At 46.7% G+C, this 22124-nt stretch overlaps 1 protein-coding gene across 3 annotated transcripts in view; it reads left to right on the top strand.

Moving 5' to 3' along the window:
* The first annotated feature begins 14508 nt into the window (after positions 1 to 14508).
* Positions 14509 to 22124, top strand: part of MXRA7 (matrix remodeling associated 7) — a 220642-nt gene continuing 213026 nt past the window's right edge. For 2 of the 3 annotated variants that reach the window (XM_069200237.1, XM_069200239.1), the window contains exon 1: positions 14509 to 15818. In XM_069200237.1, coding sequence (XP_069056338.1) covers positions 14901 to 15818 — 918 coding nt within the window. In that variant the 5' untranslated portion in view covers positions 14509 to 14900. The remainder of the gene's footprint in view (positions 15819 to 22124) is intronic. The other variant, XM_069200238.1, reaches the window with a different exon arrangement.

Below are 22124 nucleotides of genomic sequence, written 5' to 3'. Positions count from 1 at the left end.
TCCATACACTTCTTTAGGAAGCGCTACAGCAAACAGCGCTGAATAGAATTACACCATCTTTGGCAGGAAACTAGATCTTGGCCCGCAGGTAGTGCTTTGTGATTCTATTCTGTAACTCCATTCAGTAGTTTTTGAGAAATTCAGGTCTGTAGCCTTGTCATCTTCTATGTACGAGGATTCATTTTGTCACTGATTACTGTATGAAGATGCTTGGGGAACAATCACATTGCCAAAATGACACATACACAAAGTCACTGGAGGCATTACGTAATGGTCCTTTATGCAGCTGTAGTGTAGAGTATGAACGAGACAAAACCAAGGATAAAGTAATGTTATAGTTAGGTGTGATAAAAAAGATCCTTTTTTGTTTATTAAAAAACATAGAAATGACCTGAAAAAAAAACAAAGGTTAAAGTTATGTTATAGTTATGTGACAACATTAACTATATGAACTAAAAAAAACAAACACAAACTTTCAACAGTTATAGTTAGCAAGGCTAACTATAACTTGTGCCCCTGCCAGCACTGTTTATGACTTCACATATTATATCACTCATGAAATGTTCTATGGCATCAATCATGACATTTCAAATGACATTATTGATGATTTAGCTACATAATCTGTATAGGGTCCACAGAGCATTAAATAATTTGCCTTGGGGAGTCTTGGATTGTCATACCCTGTACAAAGTACTGTTTGAAATACCAGTGTATATCCCTTATCTTGATGTCCTTGGAAAGATGACAGACGCAAAACCTCTTGATATATCAGTGTTTTTTGATGTTTTTGTGGAATATTCAAGAAGTTGGAAATAAACTTCCCAACATGAAGGACTATGAGTCTGCTACCAGGGAAAATTAAAAAATTTAAGCTGCTGACAGGTAGAAGATTTATTATAAAAATACAATCTTGTTAACCAAGTTTTCAGGCCATCATACAGACAATTATACACAAATTGTCCTAAAAGTTTTGAGAAAAGATTCCCTTATTTCAATAGTGATGACAAGTTAGACCCGTATGCTTTTTACTAGTTTCAAAAAGCAGGAAAACTTCAGAAAAATCTGATTACCAATCACAGATTTATATACTTTGCATAAATCACTAAAGCACTTGCTGTTGAAGGTTATGAGTATTGGAAAGAAAACATTAATGAGAAAAGCATTTGAGGTACCAATTTGTTTTAAGGTAGGTACAGAGTCTTTATTTAGAGTGCATGATACCCAGGGAAATTGTGTTTTTGAGCTAAACAATTCGGCAAATGATCTGTCTGGTGTTTGCTTACAAAGAAAAACTTTAAAACCTGATCTATTTTGTAAGAAATTGGGTTGTAAATTGACTAGGGTGTGAGTCCTGGTCAAGCAGCAACCACAGTCCTTGTCAGGGTGAGGTACAAGCAGCACCTAAATTACTCTGTGCTCAACTCTCTGATACCTTGGCACAGAGCAGCCATGCTTAACTTGGAGGCAATGTGTAAAGTATTACTGCAACACTTCAAACAGTAATAAAGTGAGAAATACCACACAAAAATGATCACAGGCCAAGTTAGAAGGATAGAACTATTTTTATAAATACAACAGGACCAAAACAACAAAAATCTAATCAGTAGAGCCGGAGATATGAAATTTTAAAGATTCCAACGAAAATAGCACCAAAAAGCACAAAGCCCCTACTGTGGATATCTGGTTATGTCAGACTGGGACAAATGTAGAAGATTAGGCTGACCACGATGGAGTGCAGACAGTCTACAGGGACTTAGTAGGCCTGCTGAACAAAGTAGCTTACATCCTGGTTTTTGGAGTGTTGTGAGGATTTGCGTAAAATATACGTTGAGCAGCTAAACTGATGTGCGACGAGGCTGCAGTGCGATGTCCTGCATTTTCATTGTCCAGGATCCCTTCGATGGCGGCTTGTGATGCGAAGTCTGGTGTTGAGGATGAGTCGTGCAGTTGGGATGATGCGTTGGTTCCGAGGAGCTGCAGGGCTGCGATTCGGAGTCCATCGTTGTTGTCAAGACTACCGTCAATGAAAAATGTGAGGACCTGTGCTGAGGATACATTATGCAGTGGCAGTTGAGATGAGGTGAAAGCCTGTGATATGAGTATGGTCTTTGTGGAGGTAGCGATCCACGTAGCAGCTGTGGGTTGCACCAAGCAGCAGGGGAGATGCATCAGTTCCACTGGACCCACAGAGGCTGGCAAGCATCTTAGGTCCACTTCCAAGCGCCCAGGCCTGAGGTGGCACCATTTGGCAGAGTAGATTCATAAGTGGCAGTGTCCAGGTGCAAGGTTGTTGGAAGCCTGTTATGTGAATGGGGCTTCAGATCAGGAGGCCACCCAACTAGCCCTTGGAGTAACTCTGGGGTTCTGAGTTCAAGAGTTGCAGGTCCATCCTTCTAACCTAGGCAGAGGGCAGCAGGCCAGCACAGCAGGGCAGCAGTTTCTTCAGGTCAACAGCACAGCAAATTGGCAGTCCTTTCAGCAGCACAACAGTCCTTCTTCCTGGTTGTGTATCCACAGGTCCACAAGCATACTTAAGGGTTGGTATCTGAGGTCCTGTATTTATATCCATTTGTGCCTTTGAAGGGGGGGGGGAGGCTTCTAGATGAGGCATTTGAAGTGCACAACATCATGGGGTATGCAGCCCATGTGTGGAGGCAGGACACACCCTATTATGTATAAGTGGGATAGGCCCAACTCCTCCCTCCCATCCTGACACACCTAAGCTCACTATTGTGTGTGGCTGTCTAGGGGGAATACACAAACCCTAACTGTCAACTATAGCCAGTCATGTGACCCAGGGACCAAATGGCTAAGGCAGGAAAATGCCAACTTTCTAAGCGTGCCCTTTCAAAATTGTAATTTTAAGTCCGACTTCATCTAAAGTTAGGACTTTTCATTACAATTGCAAAGACACCAAATTGAACTGGTCACCTGCTCCTATTTAAAAGTTACAACTTATTAAATGTAATCCGGTATTTCCAATGTTATCCTAGGGGAGAAGTAGGCCTAGAAGTAGAGAAACAAAAATAAAAAATGTTCGCTGCCAGGAGATGTAAAATTAAAAAGTACATGTCCCACTTCTTACATACATTGCACCCTGCCCGCTGGGCTGCCAGTGGTCCACCTTAGGTAGGGGTAGGCAGTGAACTCCAATCCGCTCACTGACTTTTTCCCACTCTGCGCCTTGCTCTGCCATGTAGCAGAGTTTTTTCCTCATTTGTGCTCACCAACGTTAAGATGGCGACCGCGAGCAAGGAAAATCTTACTCCAGACCACTTCCTGCCGAGATTTCTCAATGCGGGCGGTCACAGATAGTGCAGTTCGCACTGATTTCACAGCAAGGGACAAATACCCGGCCCACAAAATCACCGCAAACAGTGCAACCTAATGAACTCTGCTGCTTGCAGAGCTCCATGTACCATGGTAGAGTTTTTTTGGTCACTTTGCATAGTTCCACCTAGCGGAACTCTGCGAACCCTACCCAGGCCTAATCTTAGGGGTGACATATGCATTAGAGAGGAAGATTTGAGCCTGGCAAAAGGTTTATTTTGCCTGGTTGCAATTGCAGTTTACAACTGCACACACACAGGCTGCAAAGTCAGGTCTGAGACGTGTTTAAAGTGCTACTTAAGTAGGTGGTGCAACCTGTGCTGCAGGCCCACTAGTAGTATTTAATTTACTGGCCTTGGGCACAGGTAGTGCTACTTTACTAAGGATTTGTAAGTAAATTAAATATGCAATTGGGTATAACTCAATTCTACAGTGTTTAGGGAGAGAACACATGCACCTTAGCACTGGTTAGCAGTGATAATGTGTGCACATGCTTAAGGCCAATAAAAACAAGGTGAGCAAACAAGAGGAATGAAGGCAAAACGTTAGGGGGTAAACCATACAAAGTATGCCAAGTCTAACACATTTCAACAGTTAATTCAACACAGTTTACACATTGGTGGTGGAAGGAAAATATCATTGGCAGTGTATGGAACAACATGAACCAAATGGGTCCTATAAGTTGGCTGCATTTAACTCAGATGGAGTGGCCCTATGGCCCATATACACTAATATACGCATGAATAGATTCCTTTCAATAGTCCTTTGTTCCTCAGCAAATAGACTGGACCCATAGTACAACATATAGACACCTATAAAGGTGACTACATATTGTGTGGATAAATTATGCCAATGTGGTAAGCACATTCCAGATTAACTGGTCTGAAGGAGCACTTGTCAAAAATAGTGAAGACATGAGTTTTAGTGAGTTCATATTGGGTCCCCATCCAGTGAAAAATAAACAATTTGAGTCCACTCTAATACATGCCATTACTAAAGAAGAATAGACATATTCAGAAAGGGAAGGTGAAGAAAGAATCAGACAGGCAGATGGAGAAATAATACAATGATTAAAGCAGTGTTTAATTTGAGCCTGCAGTTTCTGGTGCTTGGCACTGGTACGTAATTGTAAACACCGGCACTCAAGACAGTCTGCCACTTGGTGGCGCTATTTGTCTATTTAGAGGTAAGCACAACAACAGTTGTTTATTCATTCAATATATATTAAAAATGACTAATGAATGCCTTCCAAGCCATTCGTATAGCTTTGGGGGCTGGAATCGTCTGAATTGTCACAATTATAGAAGTGTGATAGTTAGTAGTTGTATTGATGTGGTCATTGGCATCACTGGTAGGGGCAATGGGTGGTGCAAGCTCCAGTGGCCTCCCATCGAAGGCCATGGCACTTATATTTTTACAAGCGCTGGTTTGAAGTAACTGATAATGACTTTCAAACACTCTCAAAATGAATGCACACCATCAGCACTATAATATCCTCCGCGCTGCATCTTCGAAAGAGGATTTTAAATTGTTTGCACCATGGACAGGCTCAGATTTGAGCTGTAACACAACTAACTTTGGCAAGTATTAAAAACTGGCAAAGTGCAGCAGCAGCGCATAAATAAGAGTGCTGTGTTTGATCCCTATAATCTGACCTTAACCCAAAAACAAATGGCTAAAAAAAAGCAACATATACCCTTTTAAATACTGAGAAGATAGAAAGCACCTCGTTTTCTGTGGCAGAAGATCCACATGCTGTGCATCTCATACATGGCATTATCTCCTTAGCAATAACACCTTTCCATTTTTATGACTGTGAAAAACACAGGTCCATTGGGCGGTATGAAAAATACACAATGCTTTTTTATAGGAATTCCCATTTCAAATGCTTTGCTTCACTATAGACATTCCAGCACTCATAAGCACATCTGGGTGTACTAATCCTCTAGGTCACTCACTCCTCTTGCATGTGACTCCTGTCCATTCATTCCCTCTGATCAGACACTTTGCGGTAGCAAGTCCTGCTTTATAAGGACAGACGATAGCTGCTGTGAAATATAAATTGGGTTAACTGTGGAAGAACGGTAAAATGTTGTGGTATCACTTTGTATCCTCCTCCACGAAGGTAGTTTGAAAATGTTCCTTAGCCAAAAATTGGCATGATAACTAAGCGCTTTGATAAATGTAATCACCTTGCTTCCATAATAATGGAAAAATAGATGCCTTTAACCACAGCAGGAGACACTTCTGCCTTGCAGTTTGTTCTTCATCCTAACAGCAAAGGCTGCTGCACATGAAGTTTTGATCGCATTTTGCTGATCAAAACTCATGTTTTCAAAAGCATTTTTACTTGTTTTATTGGCAGGCTTTAAGACTATGCTTGGCTCAGTTCCTTCATTCATCAGTTCGCTGTTTGCCTTTCTGTTTGCCAGATTCTCAAAAATACTTTTGATAGCTGGTTGCTCATTTCTTATTTTTCTTCTACTAAAGAAATAAAGCCAGGAATTTCAGTGGAAATGGAAATCATGATTATCCCACAAAGCAGCACTGCCGGGCCAATGTGGAATTCTATTTTGGAGGTGCTTTGTTATCAGCTAACAGTGAACATTGGACCTTGCCATTTCACAAGCTGCGAGCTCCTCAAGTGAGTCTCTCTTTCTGGTGTATAAAATGTTTCACAATAGTCTGCTTGGATATTCCCTTAGGATTGCCACCCATGGCCTACTTCAACATGAGGGAAATGATTTGACTGATAAAGAAAATACACCAGGCATATTGCACTGCAATGCAGCTGCCCACCCTAAAGCATGCACAATATGATGCACAATCAATACAGAAAGTACCTAAAGCAACACCTCCTTCAACCGATGCACTATTTCATATTTCATGAAAAGAAGATACTTTGTTCGTTCTTGAACTTGACATTGTAGAAAGATTTGGTAGTGTACCAAATGTAGAGTACACCATGAAGATTGTCCAGATGACCCTTTTTGGTTTACAGGGACTTACTTTATTAATCCAAAGTGCTCTATTTGTGGTAGTGTGATCAAGCAGCTTAGTTTATCTGAGGGGAATGTTGAACATTTGTTGTATACACAGTCAATAAATGAGACACACAACCAAAAAGAAATCCAAGAATAATTTAGAAAAATAACACAGATTTTTATATATATTTTGACACCAAGATCATTGATATTAGGTAAGTACTTTTGATGTTTCAGCTTTTTTCAGGTAAAACAGTAGAAATAGCAAGCTGTCAGATCATAGGCATGTTCCTCGAATGCAGTAATGTTATCATATGGGGGAAACATACGCTGCATTGAAATACTTGCAAAGGGTTTTCAGGCTTCTTCTCCTGGGCTTTAGGGGCTTAGGGACCAAGGTCTAAGAAACGACCAGCAGTTCAGTTTTACCTGCCAAAGGTACTGGTTGCGTTGGTGGCCTCAAGTGCACCATGGTAAAGTCAATGGAGAAGTACCTGCAAAGGAAAAGGCTGTGAGTGGGGAATCGGGGACCAGTCTGGCAGAACCCACAGGAGAGCCTGGCTCTTAAGGGTCTCTGGGGCACAAAGAGACAGTTGGTTGATGTGGACCTAGGATGGAGGGTTCGGTTGCAGAGGTGTTTTGTCCGGCGGGTCACTCAAGTCAGAGGCTCTCGATTGGTTTTGGGTGACCTGGAGAGGAAGAGGAAAAAAGAATGCAGGGCCCCTCTCAGTGATGGCGTTGAAGATCCTGATGTCCTTTGTTGGGAGATCAGTGTTGGCATCAGTGGTGTCCGGGCTAGACACAAAATAAGTCTTGGTGCTTGTGAGAGCTCTGGTACCCCAGTTATTGCTGCAGAGAGGCTGCAGGAAGGCTCAGACTTGGTGATGTGATGGGGCTGACCTCCTGGACTTTCGTTTTCCTGGCATGATGCTCCCTTGGTGGACCCAATAGTCAGCAAAGCGGTGAACCGTGCAGATGCTGTCAGTGCGTGCAGATGCAGGGAGATAGCTCCTCCAACTCAGGGAAGATGCTGCTTGTTTGGCAAAGTGCTGGACAGACCTCCAAGGGTTTGGGGAGGCTTCCCAGCGCAGGACAAATTGTTTCTTGCAACTGTTGGGAGAGCAGCAGCCAGGAAGGGTTTGGCGCCTGTTTTAGTGCTGGTCCAGAGTTTTTGAGTTGTTGGCTCTTCTTTGTCCTTCTTCTGTTCCCAGGTAGATGGATCTGATTCCATGGGGTTAGGGAGACTCTAAATATTGAATTTAAGGGTATTTAGGGGAGTGTAGGATAGAAGCCAATGGGCAACCTATCCCTGTGGTGACTACACCTCCTACATGACCACTTCCTGTGGGGAGTGGGCATATTTCTGACCCAGAGTTCCTAGTTCCACCAAAAACATAATGGTGAAACCCTTCCTTGAAGTGTCCACTTTAGGTAGCCCACCTTAGGGGTGTGACTAGCCTAGAAGTAAAACACACCTAAAAAATAACTCATTTCCCTCTGATCTGGTGCCAAATGGGTCTCAGGGTAAGGGGTGGCATTCCCCAGTTCTGGGGGGAAACCAGGCTTGCATATCAAGGGCAGCAGAGACACTGAAGCCTCTGGCATTGATAAGCTAAATTCAGTAGCCATCCTGCTGGAGGAGGTTTGATCACCTTCCTCTGGAGCAAACATTGTTTCTAGCCTCTGAGAGCACGGACTCTCACCTGCAAGGGGTCAGAAAATTGTTGGTCATGAACAGTCAACTAACACATTAACGGACTAGTAGGTATTCAGGGGGCACCGCTGGGTGCATGTCATGATAAATCTGATAATAGCATTAGTGTGGATTTATTAAGATGGTGTGTTTGATACGAAACACCATTAGTTTCTGTGCAGCCAGCATATAGCTGGGTACTTCTTGTTGACCAGTGCCCAGTACATGTCCTTAAGATGTCTGCCCAGTCACTTGCAACATCTAGTAATGGAACTAGATATCATAGGGTCATATCTGCTCATGCAGATGTGCTCTTGTAGGAAGCTGGCTCTGTATATACTATCTCAAAGGGAGCGATAGTGTGCACAGAGTCCAGGGGTGTGCCAATTGTGGAAACAATGGTACATTTTTTGTGAAAGAACACTGGTGCTGGGGCCTGTTTAGCAGGGTCCCAGCACACTTCTCAGCCAAGTCAGCATCAATATCAGGCAAAAAGTGTGGGGGGGGGTAACTGCAACAAGGAGCAATTTTCCTTCACCTCTCACGTGTAATATAATGCACCCTGCCTTAGGGCTCTTAAGACCTGCTGTTGGGGTTTCTTACCATTTCACTCATTCTGTGATTGCAGTCTGTGTGTGTTTGAGTGTAGGCCCTTAGGGTGGCATAATACAGCCCTTAATATCCTCTTTAGTATCCATGCATGCTTTAGTATCTGTGCTCTGGGTACCAGGAGTGCAATTTACTAGGGACCTATGGGTGTGATAATGTCCTTGCCAAATGGGTTACAACTGTCATATGTCTTGTTTTTCAGTGAAAGAGCACTGACACTGGGGGCCTGGTTAGCAGGGACCCATTGAACGTCCTCTCATAAACAATAGTACTAGGGTAAAAAAGTGAGGGTGACCGTGTCAAAAAGGGGACTTTCCTACAGACATTCATTAATCTCTTTCATCCTCTTCTTAAAGGCTGTCATTCAAAGTACTGCTGAGATAGTGTTCCATATTTTTAGTGCAGCTCCTGAAAAGGATTGTTTTTTTTTTGCTTCTTGAACCGAGTTATTTCTAGAGACAGCATTTCTTTGTTGTTCAAGTTTCTGCTTTTTCTATATATGTTTTTTCTGAGTTAGTTAGTAAGGTGTGCACACGTCTCAGAAGGCATCTCTTGTCCATTGGAGTTATTTCTAGAGACAGCATTTCTTTGTTGTTCAAGTTTCTGCTTTTTCTATATATGTTTTTTCTGAGTTAGTTAGTAAGGTGTGCACACGTCTCAGAAGGCATCTCTTGTCCATTGGAAGGCAGTTCAGAGATTTTAGGACTGAAGAGATATTTTGCACTGCCAGAGTCACTTATGTGGTCAGATGGGCAGAGGGTTGCGGTTCTGACTGATTGTTACTGTTGGACTTTTTGCCTTACGCAGGGTCATCCCCAGTCTTTTTGCCTCCTTCCTCCTGGTTTTTCTGACCTCTCGCTGTTGGCTCTAGGACTCTGAGCACTTTATCACTGGTGACCAGTGCTAAAGTGCAGGTGCTCTCCCATCTAAAGTTGGTATGATTGGCTTATATCTAATTGGCATATTTAATTTACCCATAAGTCCCTTGTACAGTGGTATCTCTATACCCAGGGCCTGTAAATTAAATACTACTAGTGGGCCTGCAGCGCTGCTTGCGCCACCCACTGAAGTAGACTTTCAAACCTGTCTCAGGCCTGCTAGCGCAGGGCCTGGTGCGCAGTTTTCTGCCACAGGGACCTGGCATCTAAATTTACTTGCCAGGCCCAGAACTCACCTTTTACTACATGTAAGTCACCCCTAAGGTACGCCGTAGCTAGCCCTATGGGCAGGGTGCCATGTATGTAGAAAGGCAGGACATGTGCCATATTGAATGGCCTGTCCTAGTAGTGACAAACAGCCTAACTTGGTGTCTCACTGCTGTGAGTGCTGCCTTCTCATAGGATTGCATTAGAAATGCCCTGCCTTATGTGTAAGGGGTATTGTCTGATTTATGAGGGGTAGCGTAGGCATGTTTGGTATGGTTGTGATGGTGATAATAAATGCTGCTTACTGGTGTGGGTGTATTTTTTATTACTATCACAGAAATGCCACTTCTAGAAGGTGCGCATTTATATGTGCTTATGACTCTGGTGTTTTGCAGCTTGACTCCAATCCATGTCTGGGCAGAGTGACAGTTGGGGCTTTGTGCATACTTTTCAGACAGCCTGTACACAGGGAGGGTGGAGGTGTCACAGAGGTGCATCTACATACTGAATAGTCTTCCTGGGCTGAGAGAAGGGAGAGGCGGGGCACACCTGCATTTGTAAAGACTGTGCCCTGGCCTCACACAATAGGGTTGTTAACCCCCCACTGATGTTTGGAGCCTGTGCTGAAAGGAGAGAGGGGGCACTCCCAGAACCAGTTGTAACTGGCTGGAACCTCCTCTCCCTACCATTCTAAAACACTGTAAGAACTGACTATAAGTACAGGGGAATTTTCCCCACAATTTGGAGACTCTTGGAATCATCTTGGAACTGGACACCAAAGGCTGAAAGGACTCACCAGGAACCACCATGGACTGCTGCTGCTGTGCTGACCTGTGACCTGCCTGGTCACTGTGAAGGACTTGCCACTTGCTTCCTTTCCCTTGTGCTAGCCTGTAGCTGGGCCCTCCACCTGAGGACCTTGTCTTAAGATTCTGCTCCCCAGGGACAGGGTACTGTGGCCCCTAACCCCTGCATCCATTTCTTCACGAGGGGTGCTTCTCCGTGGTTGCGGCTGCCATAGCGCTGATTGCAGCGCGCTTATGGAGCCTTGGGAGCTCGTAGGCTCCTTGCTGCATTGTGCCCCTTTAAATAAGATCACCGCAGCGGCCTGGGAAGCTGGAAGAACACTCGTGCACCCCATCGGGTGCAGGCGAGTGTCTGCTCGGGCCCCAGGAGGGGTCTGATCTTCTTGTGGCTTCACGGCAGGAAGCCCCCTTCCCCCTGGCCTCTTCGTTAGGAGCAGGACGCTCCTTTTCTGCTGTTAGGTAAAATGGGCATTATTGTGGGCCCCCCCCTTGGTGGAAGGGCCAGTGGAGGCCCGGGGGGCCCCCAGAGATCGCGGGTCCCAGTAGGGGCCTGTCATTAAACCGGAGGGGGTGCGTGGTGCCCCCCTCCTGCCCTAAGTTGTTTTTGCTGGCTTTGGCCGCCCTCGTGAGGGCCGGTTGAGGCCCTGGGGGGCCCCCAGTAATCACAGTCCCCAGAGGGGCCTGTCTATAAAAGAGAGGAGGTGCATGTCGCCCTCCTCTGACCCCAGAGTATAAGGGAGGCCCCCGTTTTGCGCATAGGAGCGCCGGGGGCCCCACTGTTCACCTTCTAGGCACTGGAGGTGCCTTCATCCAACCAGGTACTGTTTAAAGGACCAATATAGTTGCAATCCAAAGTTCTTTCTACAGACTTTTGTTTGATTATTATATTACCTACCTGCGTTTGATGTTTTTACATATGTGTATGCAAATGTTCCTCTTATGGACATGCTTGCTAATATGTTTTTCTAACTTGCCATATGTTTTCTAATGTTCCTACTATGGGCATTTTATGATATTCTTATGACAAGTGCTGTGATGTAATAACGTGTTTTCCTGACTACTGCTTATGTTGCAGAATACTGAGTAACCTGTGTGTTATGTGTGACTACTGCTAGGTTGCAGAGTAACTAATGTGTAACGTTCTGACAACTGCTAAGGTAGCAAGATATTACCGATATTTGATGTTTGGTCTGATAATTGCCTTGTGTACAATACAGTATATTTTCATATAATCTGGTGTTGTGTTTCCTTTGTGGTGGGGATATTGCGTCACGTGTGTTGTGCAAACGCTTTACACATTGCCTCTGGGTTAAGCCTGACTGCTTGTGCCAAGCTACCAAGGGGGTGAGCAGGGGTTATCTTGGACGTGTAACTCCCTTGCCCTGACTAGAGTGGGTAAGTTCTGCCTGGCTGAGGTGCATACCCTAGCCAACCAGAAACCCCATTTCTAACATTTACTCTAAAGGCCATTGAGCAAAATGTATGGCACAGATTGACCACTGAATATCAACTTGTGTGTGAAAAGGCTGCTTTACTGAAACAGGTGTGCATCACAAATAACCACCTGGCCTGAGGTCTGACAAAATTAAAAACCTACCTATACAATAGCAAATCTCCTAACACCTACCCCCTCCACTCCTAAATAAACCACCCTCTCCTTAAACTTTCGAGCCATTTTATATATCATGACCTACTGGCCTCCAAACTTGTAACACTTGACATTTCCCCCATTTTAACCTTAAACCTGTAAACGTGCCTACATATAAACCGCCTGTGAGGTAACTTCCTGCGCTGCTCTGTTTCTGATGTGATATTGCTCAGTCCCTACCTTCCAGTCTGTTTCTCCAATGTCAAACCCCAATAACCTTCTGTAGAACCCTGCAAAGTTTTGGACCACCCTCTAAGCGGCACCTGTTTCCAGTGACAAATGTTTCTTACAACCCTGCACACCTGTTGCAACAAAAGACCGATATGGGCCCCAAAAATATCTTCATTTAACAACCCTAAAATTTAAAAATCCTAATTTGGGGATGGGAAAAAACAAAGCTAAGCTACTCTTGTGAGGCTGTCATCGGGTTAACTTTCCACAAAATGGTGGAGAGGCAGCCCCAAAATAGCGCATATATATGCACTGAGCTACAGGCTTTAATGGATGTTGCCCAAAGTAGCACAGTCATCTAGATTGTGCCACCTGTTGTGCCCAAATGCCCCCGGGGGGAGGGAGGCTCCTCTGCAATGGCAGAGGAGCGTTGCCCCCCTCGCCAAGAGCCAGGAGATGAAAAATAAAACAATAGTTAACTATCATTTTATTTTTCATCTGCTGGCTCAGCCAGCAGTGCAGGGAGGGATGGGGATGGGTCAAAGGAGGTGGGGAAGAGAGAGTGCATCTAGGTGCGCATGTGTGTTTGGCCGGCCGTCTCAGGCTGGCCAAACACACATGCGCACTTAGGTTTCTCCAGCCCAACTGTGTTGAACAGCAGGGCTGGAGAAATTCCACAGACCCCTGGACTGTGTCTGAGTGGCAGTCCGAGACGCTCAGACCACTCCTGGCACTGCTTTCATGCTATGTTTAGCATGAAAGCAGCACCAGGATTGCTGGGGAGCCTGTGCTGGGACACCAGAAGAAGAGGAGCAATGAGCAGGAGCGGGAAAGAACGGTGGGAAAAGTAAGTTTTATTGTTTTTATTGTTTCCCCCATCGTTGTCCCCATCCCCCCTTTGGCATTTGTGGCGGCCGCTGTTGTCCAGGGGACAGACCTCCCTGTCGGTCGGCAATCTTCCCAACCCCCCCATTCTCTTTGTGCTTTTATGGTGGAGTTGCTGGGCTATTCCAAAAAAACGGGTGGGCAAAAAAAACAAGTATTTGTAATGCAATGGGTCTTGTGTTTGCTTGAGTTAGAGCTATTGGAGTTGTAAATTCCTTACTGGACTTTTCTTGCCACATAAATTGGAAAATGAAAAGTAAAATAGTTGACATAAGTGAGCCGGTTCAAAGCGCCACAGCCGCCCTGAGCATAAGCGCGAAGGAGAGACACAAAAAAGAAGTATCCATGCAATTATCCATGTAACAGGTTTGATGGCCAAGGTGGTAACAAAACTACCCCAAAGAGGGACAAATGTAAAGCATTTACCAATCATAACAAAGGTATTGTGAAAGGCAAGCCCATGAACGAGTGATATTGATGGGCGTGTGGTGGTCGTGGTTAAGAGCCCACAGATAGATTACAACAGGTCAGAGCTCTTGTGCGCTCAACCTAAAAATTTGCAAAATGGGGCTACAAAGCAGACCCTTGAGAGTCTTTACAGCAGGGCCTTTGAATGAAAGTGATGGGTGAGTGATTGTCCGGTATCCCTTCTTCTTCCTTAATTTTCCGATAACAAAACGGTCCGACGCTGGGGTGAAACTTGAAAAGCCCCATCAGAGGGTGATCCAAACCTTATGGATGGATGGTATCAACTCCGGTGGGCTGGCAGTTTAGGTCATATTACTGACTACCTGGGATCACTTGCAAGTTAACCCAAACCAGTGTTTAATAAAACTGAAACAACAGTCTTCCCACGAAATCTGTGCACTGCCATTTATTTGAGGTAATAATTTAACACAAACTTGTCTTCAAAGAACTTTGGCTCTGATATTACAACTCGAGCGAAGAGCTGCAAAAACAAGGCCTGCTTAGCACCCTGGTGCACTTGTTGAAGGGGGCGGGCGGTTCTCTAGAAATAGAAACATTGCCTGGGCAGCTAGAGCCGGTCGTTATTGTACTTACACGAGCAGGCAGTGCGGCGGCAGCCCAGTCACACCCAAAGTTTGCCGGGGTGTGGTGGCCTGTGCCAGCACCCTTTCTCCCTCCCTGGCTGGGAGGAGGGGAGCCCTGTCTGCTTGCTGAAAGGGAGGATCGCTGGGAAATGACGTGATGCTGTGCAGGCACTCCCCTCTCCAGCAGACAGGGCAGGGGATTTGTGCTCAGCAGATGCTGCTGTTCAGACGCATCCTGCAGCTGAGCTAAAAGAGGCTCTCCGAGCCGTGCGCACTCTGCAGGCAGCGCGAACAAAGACAGAAGACAGGGACTGCAGAGCAACAGACCCTGTGCTGACAGAGCCTGCTGGTACCCACGGGGGTAACAACATCGAGCCTGACGAGCAGAAGGCAGGGCCCGGTGCTCGCAGGCAGCAGGCAGCCTCCACTCCCGTTGACTCTGCAGGCGCTCACAGGCAGCGAGAACACGTCAGCGGCTCGCAGACCTGAGCCTAGCGCTCGTAGGGGAGGCTGAGTGCGCAGCCACAGGTCGGAGGCAGCCCAGTAGTCACAGAGCCCAGCTCGGACCGGGGCAGAGATGGAGACAGCGGCAGACTTTTACTTCGCCGTGCCCTTCCTGTTCACCGTGCTGGCCGTCATCCTGGCCTCGGTGTTCGTGAAAATGAGGTCAGGCAAAGAGGAGAAGAAGACAGACGAGGGAGCGGATCCGGCCTCTGAAGAGGCGCAAGTAGAGGAGGATGGGAACGGGGTAGAAGAGATGAAGAGGGTAGAAGGAGATCAGAGGGCAGAAGGGGGGCAGACCGTAGAAGGGGTGCATTATTCTGGAGAGGCTCAGAGGGCGGAAGAGGAGCGTAAGGCAGAGGAGGCACGGAGGGCAGAAGAGGCACTTAAGGCCGAGGAGGCCAGGAGGGCAGAGGAGGCACGGAGGGCAGAAGAGGCACTTAAGGCAGAGGAGGCACGGAGAGCAGAGCAGGCACGGAGGGCAGAGGAGGCACGCAGGGCAGAGGAGGCACTTAAGGCAGAGGAGACCAGGAGGGCAGAGCAGGCACGTAGGGCAGAGGAGGCACGCAAAGCAGAAGAGGCACGGAGGGCAGAGGAGGCGCGGAGGGCAGAGGAGGCGCGGAGGGCAGAGGAGGCGCGGAAGTTAGAGGAGGCGCGGAGGGTAGAGGAGGCGCGGAGGGTAGAGGAGGCGCGGAGGGTAGAGGAGGCACGCAGGGCTGAAGAGGCACAAAAGGCCGAAGAGCGGAGGGCAGAGGAGGCGCGGAAGGCAGAGCTGGCACGCAGGGCAGAGAAGGAGCAGAGTGCTGACGAGAACTGGGCAAGAGGTACGCCTGAACCCCACCGGGGTGTTCGAGTGGAGGATATCGGGGCCAAAGATGAGGTGCTGAGGGTCGAAGAGGAGGGAGACGAGGATGACGAGGTTGGCAGAGCAGGGCAGCAGTGCCCCGCCCCTGGAGCCGGCGCCTCTTGGGCATCGTCCGCACGCCAGAAGCAGGTGAGATTTTTACCAGCTCCGGGAATCCGTCACCGAAAGTTACAGCCGTAGCACCCAGACGGGTAAATGTGTGTACCATACCATTGCTTTAATAAGGATAGTTCCTGGTTTCACTGATCAGTGGCACAGGCAGGAACGGTGATTTACCGTCTGTCGGGGACCGTGTGTGGACCTTCACGGCTGACAGTGGGTAACACTCGTTCTACCTCGTATCCTACGTCCTAACATGTCAATAATGAACTTGTTGCACTTCGTCTTGTTTAAGAAAGGAGTACTCCTGTCTCCTTCGCTATGATTTCGTTCCGCGCAGTAATTGACACATCTTTCCTTTCCCATACTGTTTTTTTCTGTCCTATTCTCTTTTCTGTCCCTTTCTCAATGTGAGTACCACAGCACCTCGGCAATTGTGGCGTAGGCCTTGATGCATGCGAGTCAAAAGGTCTCTCCCTTTGAAAACCTGATAGGTACTAATAGTTGTAACTGAGGTGCAGTGCACTCAAGGGCGGCTAGCGGAGGAGCGTCACCCCGCTGGATTTTTGAAAAAGCTAAAATAAAATGATAATAGCGTAGGCTCCATTATTCACATTTTAGTTTTCCTGGGAGTAAGGGGTGGGGCCGGGCTAGAGGGAGAGAGCCGGAGGAGGGCTATGCACCAAAATGTGCACGTCTGTTTGGCCGGCCAAACAGACATGCGCACTTTGTATGTTCTGTACCCAGCTGTATTGCACTCTAGTGCACAGTCTAGTGGAGAACAGGCACAGGCTCCCACTCCCAGTCTGAGCCCGAAGCAGGCCGCTCAGACCAATCACGACACTGCTTTCATGCCGGTGATAGCAGCGTCGTGATTGGCTGGGAGCCTACCTGCACCTGGGAAGAGGAAGAGGACGAAGACAAGGGGAGACAAACACGTCTCCCCTCGAATGTGTTTTTTTTTATCATTTTTTTTTAACCCCTGCATCCCTTAGCACCCCATCCTGCCACCCCTGTTCAGTGGCAGCCACCACTGCTCTCAGACCAAGGGACACTAGACCTACTTTGCTAACCATAGCAACACACCTCATTACCAAAAATGTCAGATCACAGATTCTGGGGTAGACTGGGGTATGTGAACTCCGTTTATTGGGCCTGCCCGAGTAACTCTAGCCCAATCACTTAACCAGAAACTGGCCTGCAGAAAATTTGTTGGGAGTGGGAGCTGCTGTTGTGAAAACAATCAGCTTGAATGCAGGCTAACCTAATACACACTTTGTAGTTATTGTTCAAGCCTACAGGAAAGGCTCAATGTAAGACCACTAAATATTGCTTTAAAAACCTTATCTTACCACCCAAAATGAGTGATAACTAACACCCAAACACAACTTAAACTACAGAAAACATCATAAGCAGTTTCTCCACACTCAGGTTAGGGTTTAGAGCAGTGGTTCCCAACCATTTTACTTCTGTGGACCCCCACTTTATCATTACTGAAACTTGGGGACCCCCACTGAATCGTTTTTGGAATCTGGGGACCCCGAGCTGGGTCATTATTGAAAGCTGGGTACCTAATCTGTTAATTTTTTTTAATTTTCTAAGCGGTTGCGGACCCCTTGAGAAGCCTTTGCGGACCCCCAGGTGTCCCCGGACCACAGGTTGGGAATCACTGGTTTAGTTTGTTTTTTGCCTTTTCTGATTGTATTTTGGGGAGAGCGGGGCATTGCATGTAGTAACCTCAATACAGTTTAGAGAAAACAAAGAAAGAACTGCACAAAAACACCCGATCAAGAGTAAAATTGAACAGCAGAAAGTGCCTTCTTCTACCACCGTTCATTTGGCCTTGCTGTCTGGGCTGCTCAGAGCTCAAGGGGGAATTACTGTTCAGCTTACAATCTCCTTGCATGCAGACTGGTCCAATACACTTAAAAACCTTCTCTTACCACCCTCAAACTGTGTTAAACCCACTCCCAAACACACTTTAAGCCACAGAAAAAAAATTAAGCAGTCTTCACACTCAGACTGGGGGCTTTCTGGTTTGCTTTTTTTATTGTATTTTGGGGTGGGGGCTTGGCCTTTAGAAATGCTTATTGCAGTTTAGGTAAAGCAAAGAAAGAAATGTATGCAGTCATGCGTACATAAAAACAGAAGATTTAAGAGTGAAATTGCAAAGCAGAAAATGCATTCCAGTGGTGGCTGATGCAAATCTCAAGGGGCGGACGGGCAATTGGGGGACAGGAACAATAAAATAATTAAAAATATATATATATATATACTTTTTTTAAGTACCTGTCTGACGCCGGCTTCCTCACAGTTCTGAGGGTGATGGTGTCCCAGCAGTCCCTGAGACACTAGCACAGGCTGCCCATGCAAACCTGGTGCTGTTCTCATGCTATACTTACCATGAGAGCAATGTCAGGATTCATCTGAGCGGCTTGGTCTGCCACTCAGACAGAGCACTCGACTCTGTGCAGTAAAGTGCACATGTCAGTTTGGCTGACCTAAGATGGCCGGACAAACTGACATGCGCACTTAGAGCACTCATTCCACTCCTCCTCCCCCTTTCCATGACCCCACCCGCCCCTCCCTACACATGCTGGCTGAGCCAGCAGATGAAAAATAAAACAATAGTAAAACATTGTTTTATTTTTGAGCTGCTAGCTCTTAGCCAGTGGGGCAACGCTCCTTCGGCATTGTGAAGGAGCTGCCCCTGCTACTCCTACCACCTTTCCAAGTGTTACTCCTGAATTCCCTCTAGCTTGACACGTGACTCAATCTACTGGCTTTATGCAGTGTTTCCGAGCCACAAGTCAGTTGAGTCAGCTCCTGATTTCCTTTAGCTTGATGTGACTGACTTTACCCCAACCCTAACGGTCTGCCAGAGCCATAGGCGTTTTGACTGAGTTTCTGATTTCGTCTAGCTTGGCTTGTGTGACTTTATCTCAACCCTACGGCATGTCAGAGGCATTAGCTCCTGATCACCTCAGCTTGGGATGGGTAATGATTTAATCTTCCCCTTCAGGCTTCCAGACATACCAGTTGGTCAGGTGATTTTCCTAAAGGCCAGCTGCTTCACCACAAAAATCCTCGGTTGTTCGCACTCTGCAGTCCGTTTCTCCCGGGGCCTCCGTCTGTGTTAATTCTTTCCTGTCTGAGCCAAGACTGAGCGTGTTCGCCCTCACATCGGCGTGTCCTGTCATGATCGATACCCGCACCTCGGGGCTTACCTACGAGCCCCTCGCGCCGCCGGTGCGTCACTGTTTCCAATATAAAAAGTGACGCACCGGCGGCGCAAGGGGCTTGTAAATAAGCCCCCTAGTCTCGCCAGTCCATTGAGGCTACAGTGCCTGCTTCCAATTGGATGTGGGATTAAGGTTTTATTCTCCACAGCCCAACATCTCGTCGGGTCGAGCTGGTAGGTTGTGCAGGTAGCTACTGTTTGTATTTATACATAGTAGCTTCAGGGCTCTCTCTGCCTTTTGACTATTTTCCTTTCTGCGTGCCAGTGCCAAAAGCTCTCCTGTGAAATTTACGGCTGCTGCAATTAAATGTGCGAACACAGAATACTGAGGCAGCGTAATCCTGAAACAATCTCGGGCCTCTTTAATCCATTTACATCCGCTCCCTGGCCCTTCTGCTCACTCCTGCAGCTTTCTGCTTTCTATAATGTGACTCTTTTTCGTTTTTCTCTTCACCCGTGTTTCCCATATGTGTCTTTTGCTCGCAGTAAATGCTTGAGTCAGAAAAATAAGTGCCGGCACTCAAAAATAAGTGAGGGTGCCCTGCACCGGCTCAAATTAAGCACTAGTTTTCAGTTCGTCCCACTGTCATGTGAGCAGAAGCACTACCCTGGTCTAGTTTGAAAGTGACAATGCTTGAATTAAAGCGTGTGCCCTAATTCGCTAGGGTAGCTGTGCATCACTCGGGTTGCTATGCTGAGCTTCTTGGTTGTCCAGTTCTCTATAGTATAAGTGCACTTGTCGACTGCAAATAGGTGTACAGCCCTCCCTGAATGGGAAGGCGAGTTTCGTAATATTCACCACAAACTGCTCTTTAAGGTGAAATGTGATCAACTTAGATAGATCAAGAACAATGGCCTTTCACAGCCAAACGCCGGGATTGTTACTGACTCTGTCCCAGCGCCGACAGCCTTTCAGAGGCACGGCAATGGCATGCTGTGGACTTTACCCTCGCCTTGCGGGCCATCCAAGACACCGTCCAGACAAGGGACTGGCTCTGCCCCAGTCCTGGAGGCCAGTCAGAGGCGCTGATCGCGTGAGGTACCAGCCTGACTAGAGACTGCCTCGTGTCCAGTGCTGATGACCTTCATGGGCTCTGATCTGTAGTGGTCTCACTAACATCCCTTTTGGCTTTCCAGGGGCATCTCTTTTGAGTGGCTTACTGTGACTCCGGCTAACAGGCTTTCTGAGACACTGACTGGTGACTGACTAACTCAAACCTGCAGACCTTTAAACCAACGGATTATAAGGCCAGAAGAGTGAATACTTCTGCCCAGCCCTTAGTGGCCGTCAGATACACCGACCTGACGTGTGGCTGACTGCTTCAGGTTCGGGACGTTCAGGGGCACCGACCTGCCACGATTGAGTCTGCCGTAGCTCGCGCGGCCTTCAGTTTGCTTCACCCTGGAAGCAAACAGCAGCCACACCCACACAAAGCTGAGACAACATCGGGTGTTTTTCAAAGTATCTGGAATACACATTGGAGACTGACATGTATCATTGGAGCTCTGCCAGACACCGAGACAGAGGGCCCTGTTCAACAGAGGTCTGACTCATAAACAGACATGATCTGAATGTATGAGTAAGAGACGGAGACCTCAGCGCTCCCTCCCTAATTTAAGAATATTCCTGAACTTTAATGTGGTCCATCGCGGACCTGTTTGTTGTAGAATTCTTTAAAGTGTTTTGAAGCAGCCGTGAGGTGGCATAGTGGCACTACAGATATGTGGTAATAAAGTATCCCTGTGGTACATTATAAGCATACTGCAAGTCATCCAGGAGTTCTGTGACCATGGAGGTGAAGGAGGCTGAATGCGGACTTCCTTTACAAGGCCATAGAAATGATTTGGGGGTCACTCCTTATAATACATGGTCACACTTTCACTGTTCCCCCTCTCTGCTGAAATCCGTGTGTCTTGCTCCTTGATATGAAAGAAAGAGTATGGCTGCAGATGTGTAGAATGAAAACAGAATATGCCATGTGTAATTAAACACCCCAATATGTAGCTAGTAATGTCTTACAATAAGGCTAAAACGGTATATTGTAAGTCATAATCAAAAACAGCTGTGGTTCAGAATGCGTAATAACAAGCGGGGAGATTAAAGCCATATAGAAATAAACATTACCGGAAATGTCTCCTTTCTGCTAATCACTGTTCATTTCAGGAATACAGATAAGAAGCGTGGAAAAGCTAGTCCTTGTGACCTGTCTCTCTCTTGGCTGCTCATCGAGGAACAACAAAGTGATGGATTCAATGCACAAATTAATCTCAGCCACGGGCGCCCACTTGGGCCGCATCCCAATCCATTGTTTTTCGCCCGCCTTAGTTTGGACCCAGCCAATTGCAAATCCGTCTGGATCCTGCTCCAATGGGAACAGTCCAGCCTGAACTGCCAGGACAGATCCTCCCTGACCCGGAACACCTGAAGCACCTGCGCCGTCATAGAAAGGCTATCAGCCAAAGAACGGCTACCCTCTGTGCTCTCTAGGGTAGGGGCAGGGCTGGATAGCAGAGCCCAACCCCGCAAGTTGCTTGCACAGTGAAAATAGTAACTCATAGTTACCTACTGCTTATGACCTGCACCAGCTCAGATGAGTGGGTGCCTGTTGGGGGCTGCACAGGGACATGAACATCTGGTTGGCTTTTAAATTAATAACAGTCAGCAAGCGGATATTTGCCTGTTTCAGATGATCAGGTCAGGACAGGCTCCCAAGGGACAAGCAAGAAGAGAGCAGGCGTGAAAATAAGTGCCAATGGTTCATGACTACAAGTTCAATAGCAGTCAAGATAGGCAGCTTGTGGAGTTAAAAAAAATATAACTGTCTATTGAACATGTGGTGTGTACATCAGTCTCTAGACAGAGAACATTCACCAACTCATCCTGAGCACATGTGAGCCAAGACCAATGCCAATACACCTGACTGCTCTACTTTGTTTCATGTCACCTGCAATGCAATTCAATTGTGCAGCACACGCAGTGCACATGAGATGCAATTCAAATATTCAGCACATGGATAATAGTCCACTACTGTCACTAGTCCAACACTGCTTCATTGCGATGAAGTATATCCTGATTTTAAAGCGTGGTGTAATCA

Source organism: Pleurodeles waltl, chromosome 7 (genome assembly GCF_031143425.1).
Source record: "Pleurodeles waltl isolate 20211129_DDA chromosome 7, aPleWal1.hap1.20221129, whole genome shotgun sequence".
Classification (NCBI taxonomy): domain Eukaryota; kingdom Metazoa; phylum Chordata; class Amphibia; order Caudata; family Salamandridae; genus Pleurodeles; species Pleurodeles waltl.
The sequence above is the reverse complement of the archived record's forward strand: the minus strand, read 5'-3'. Positions and strand labels throughout refer to the sequence as shown.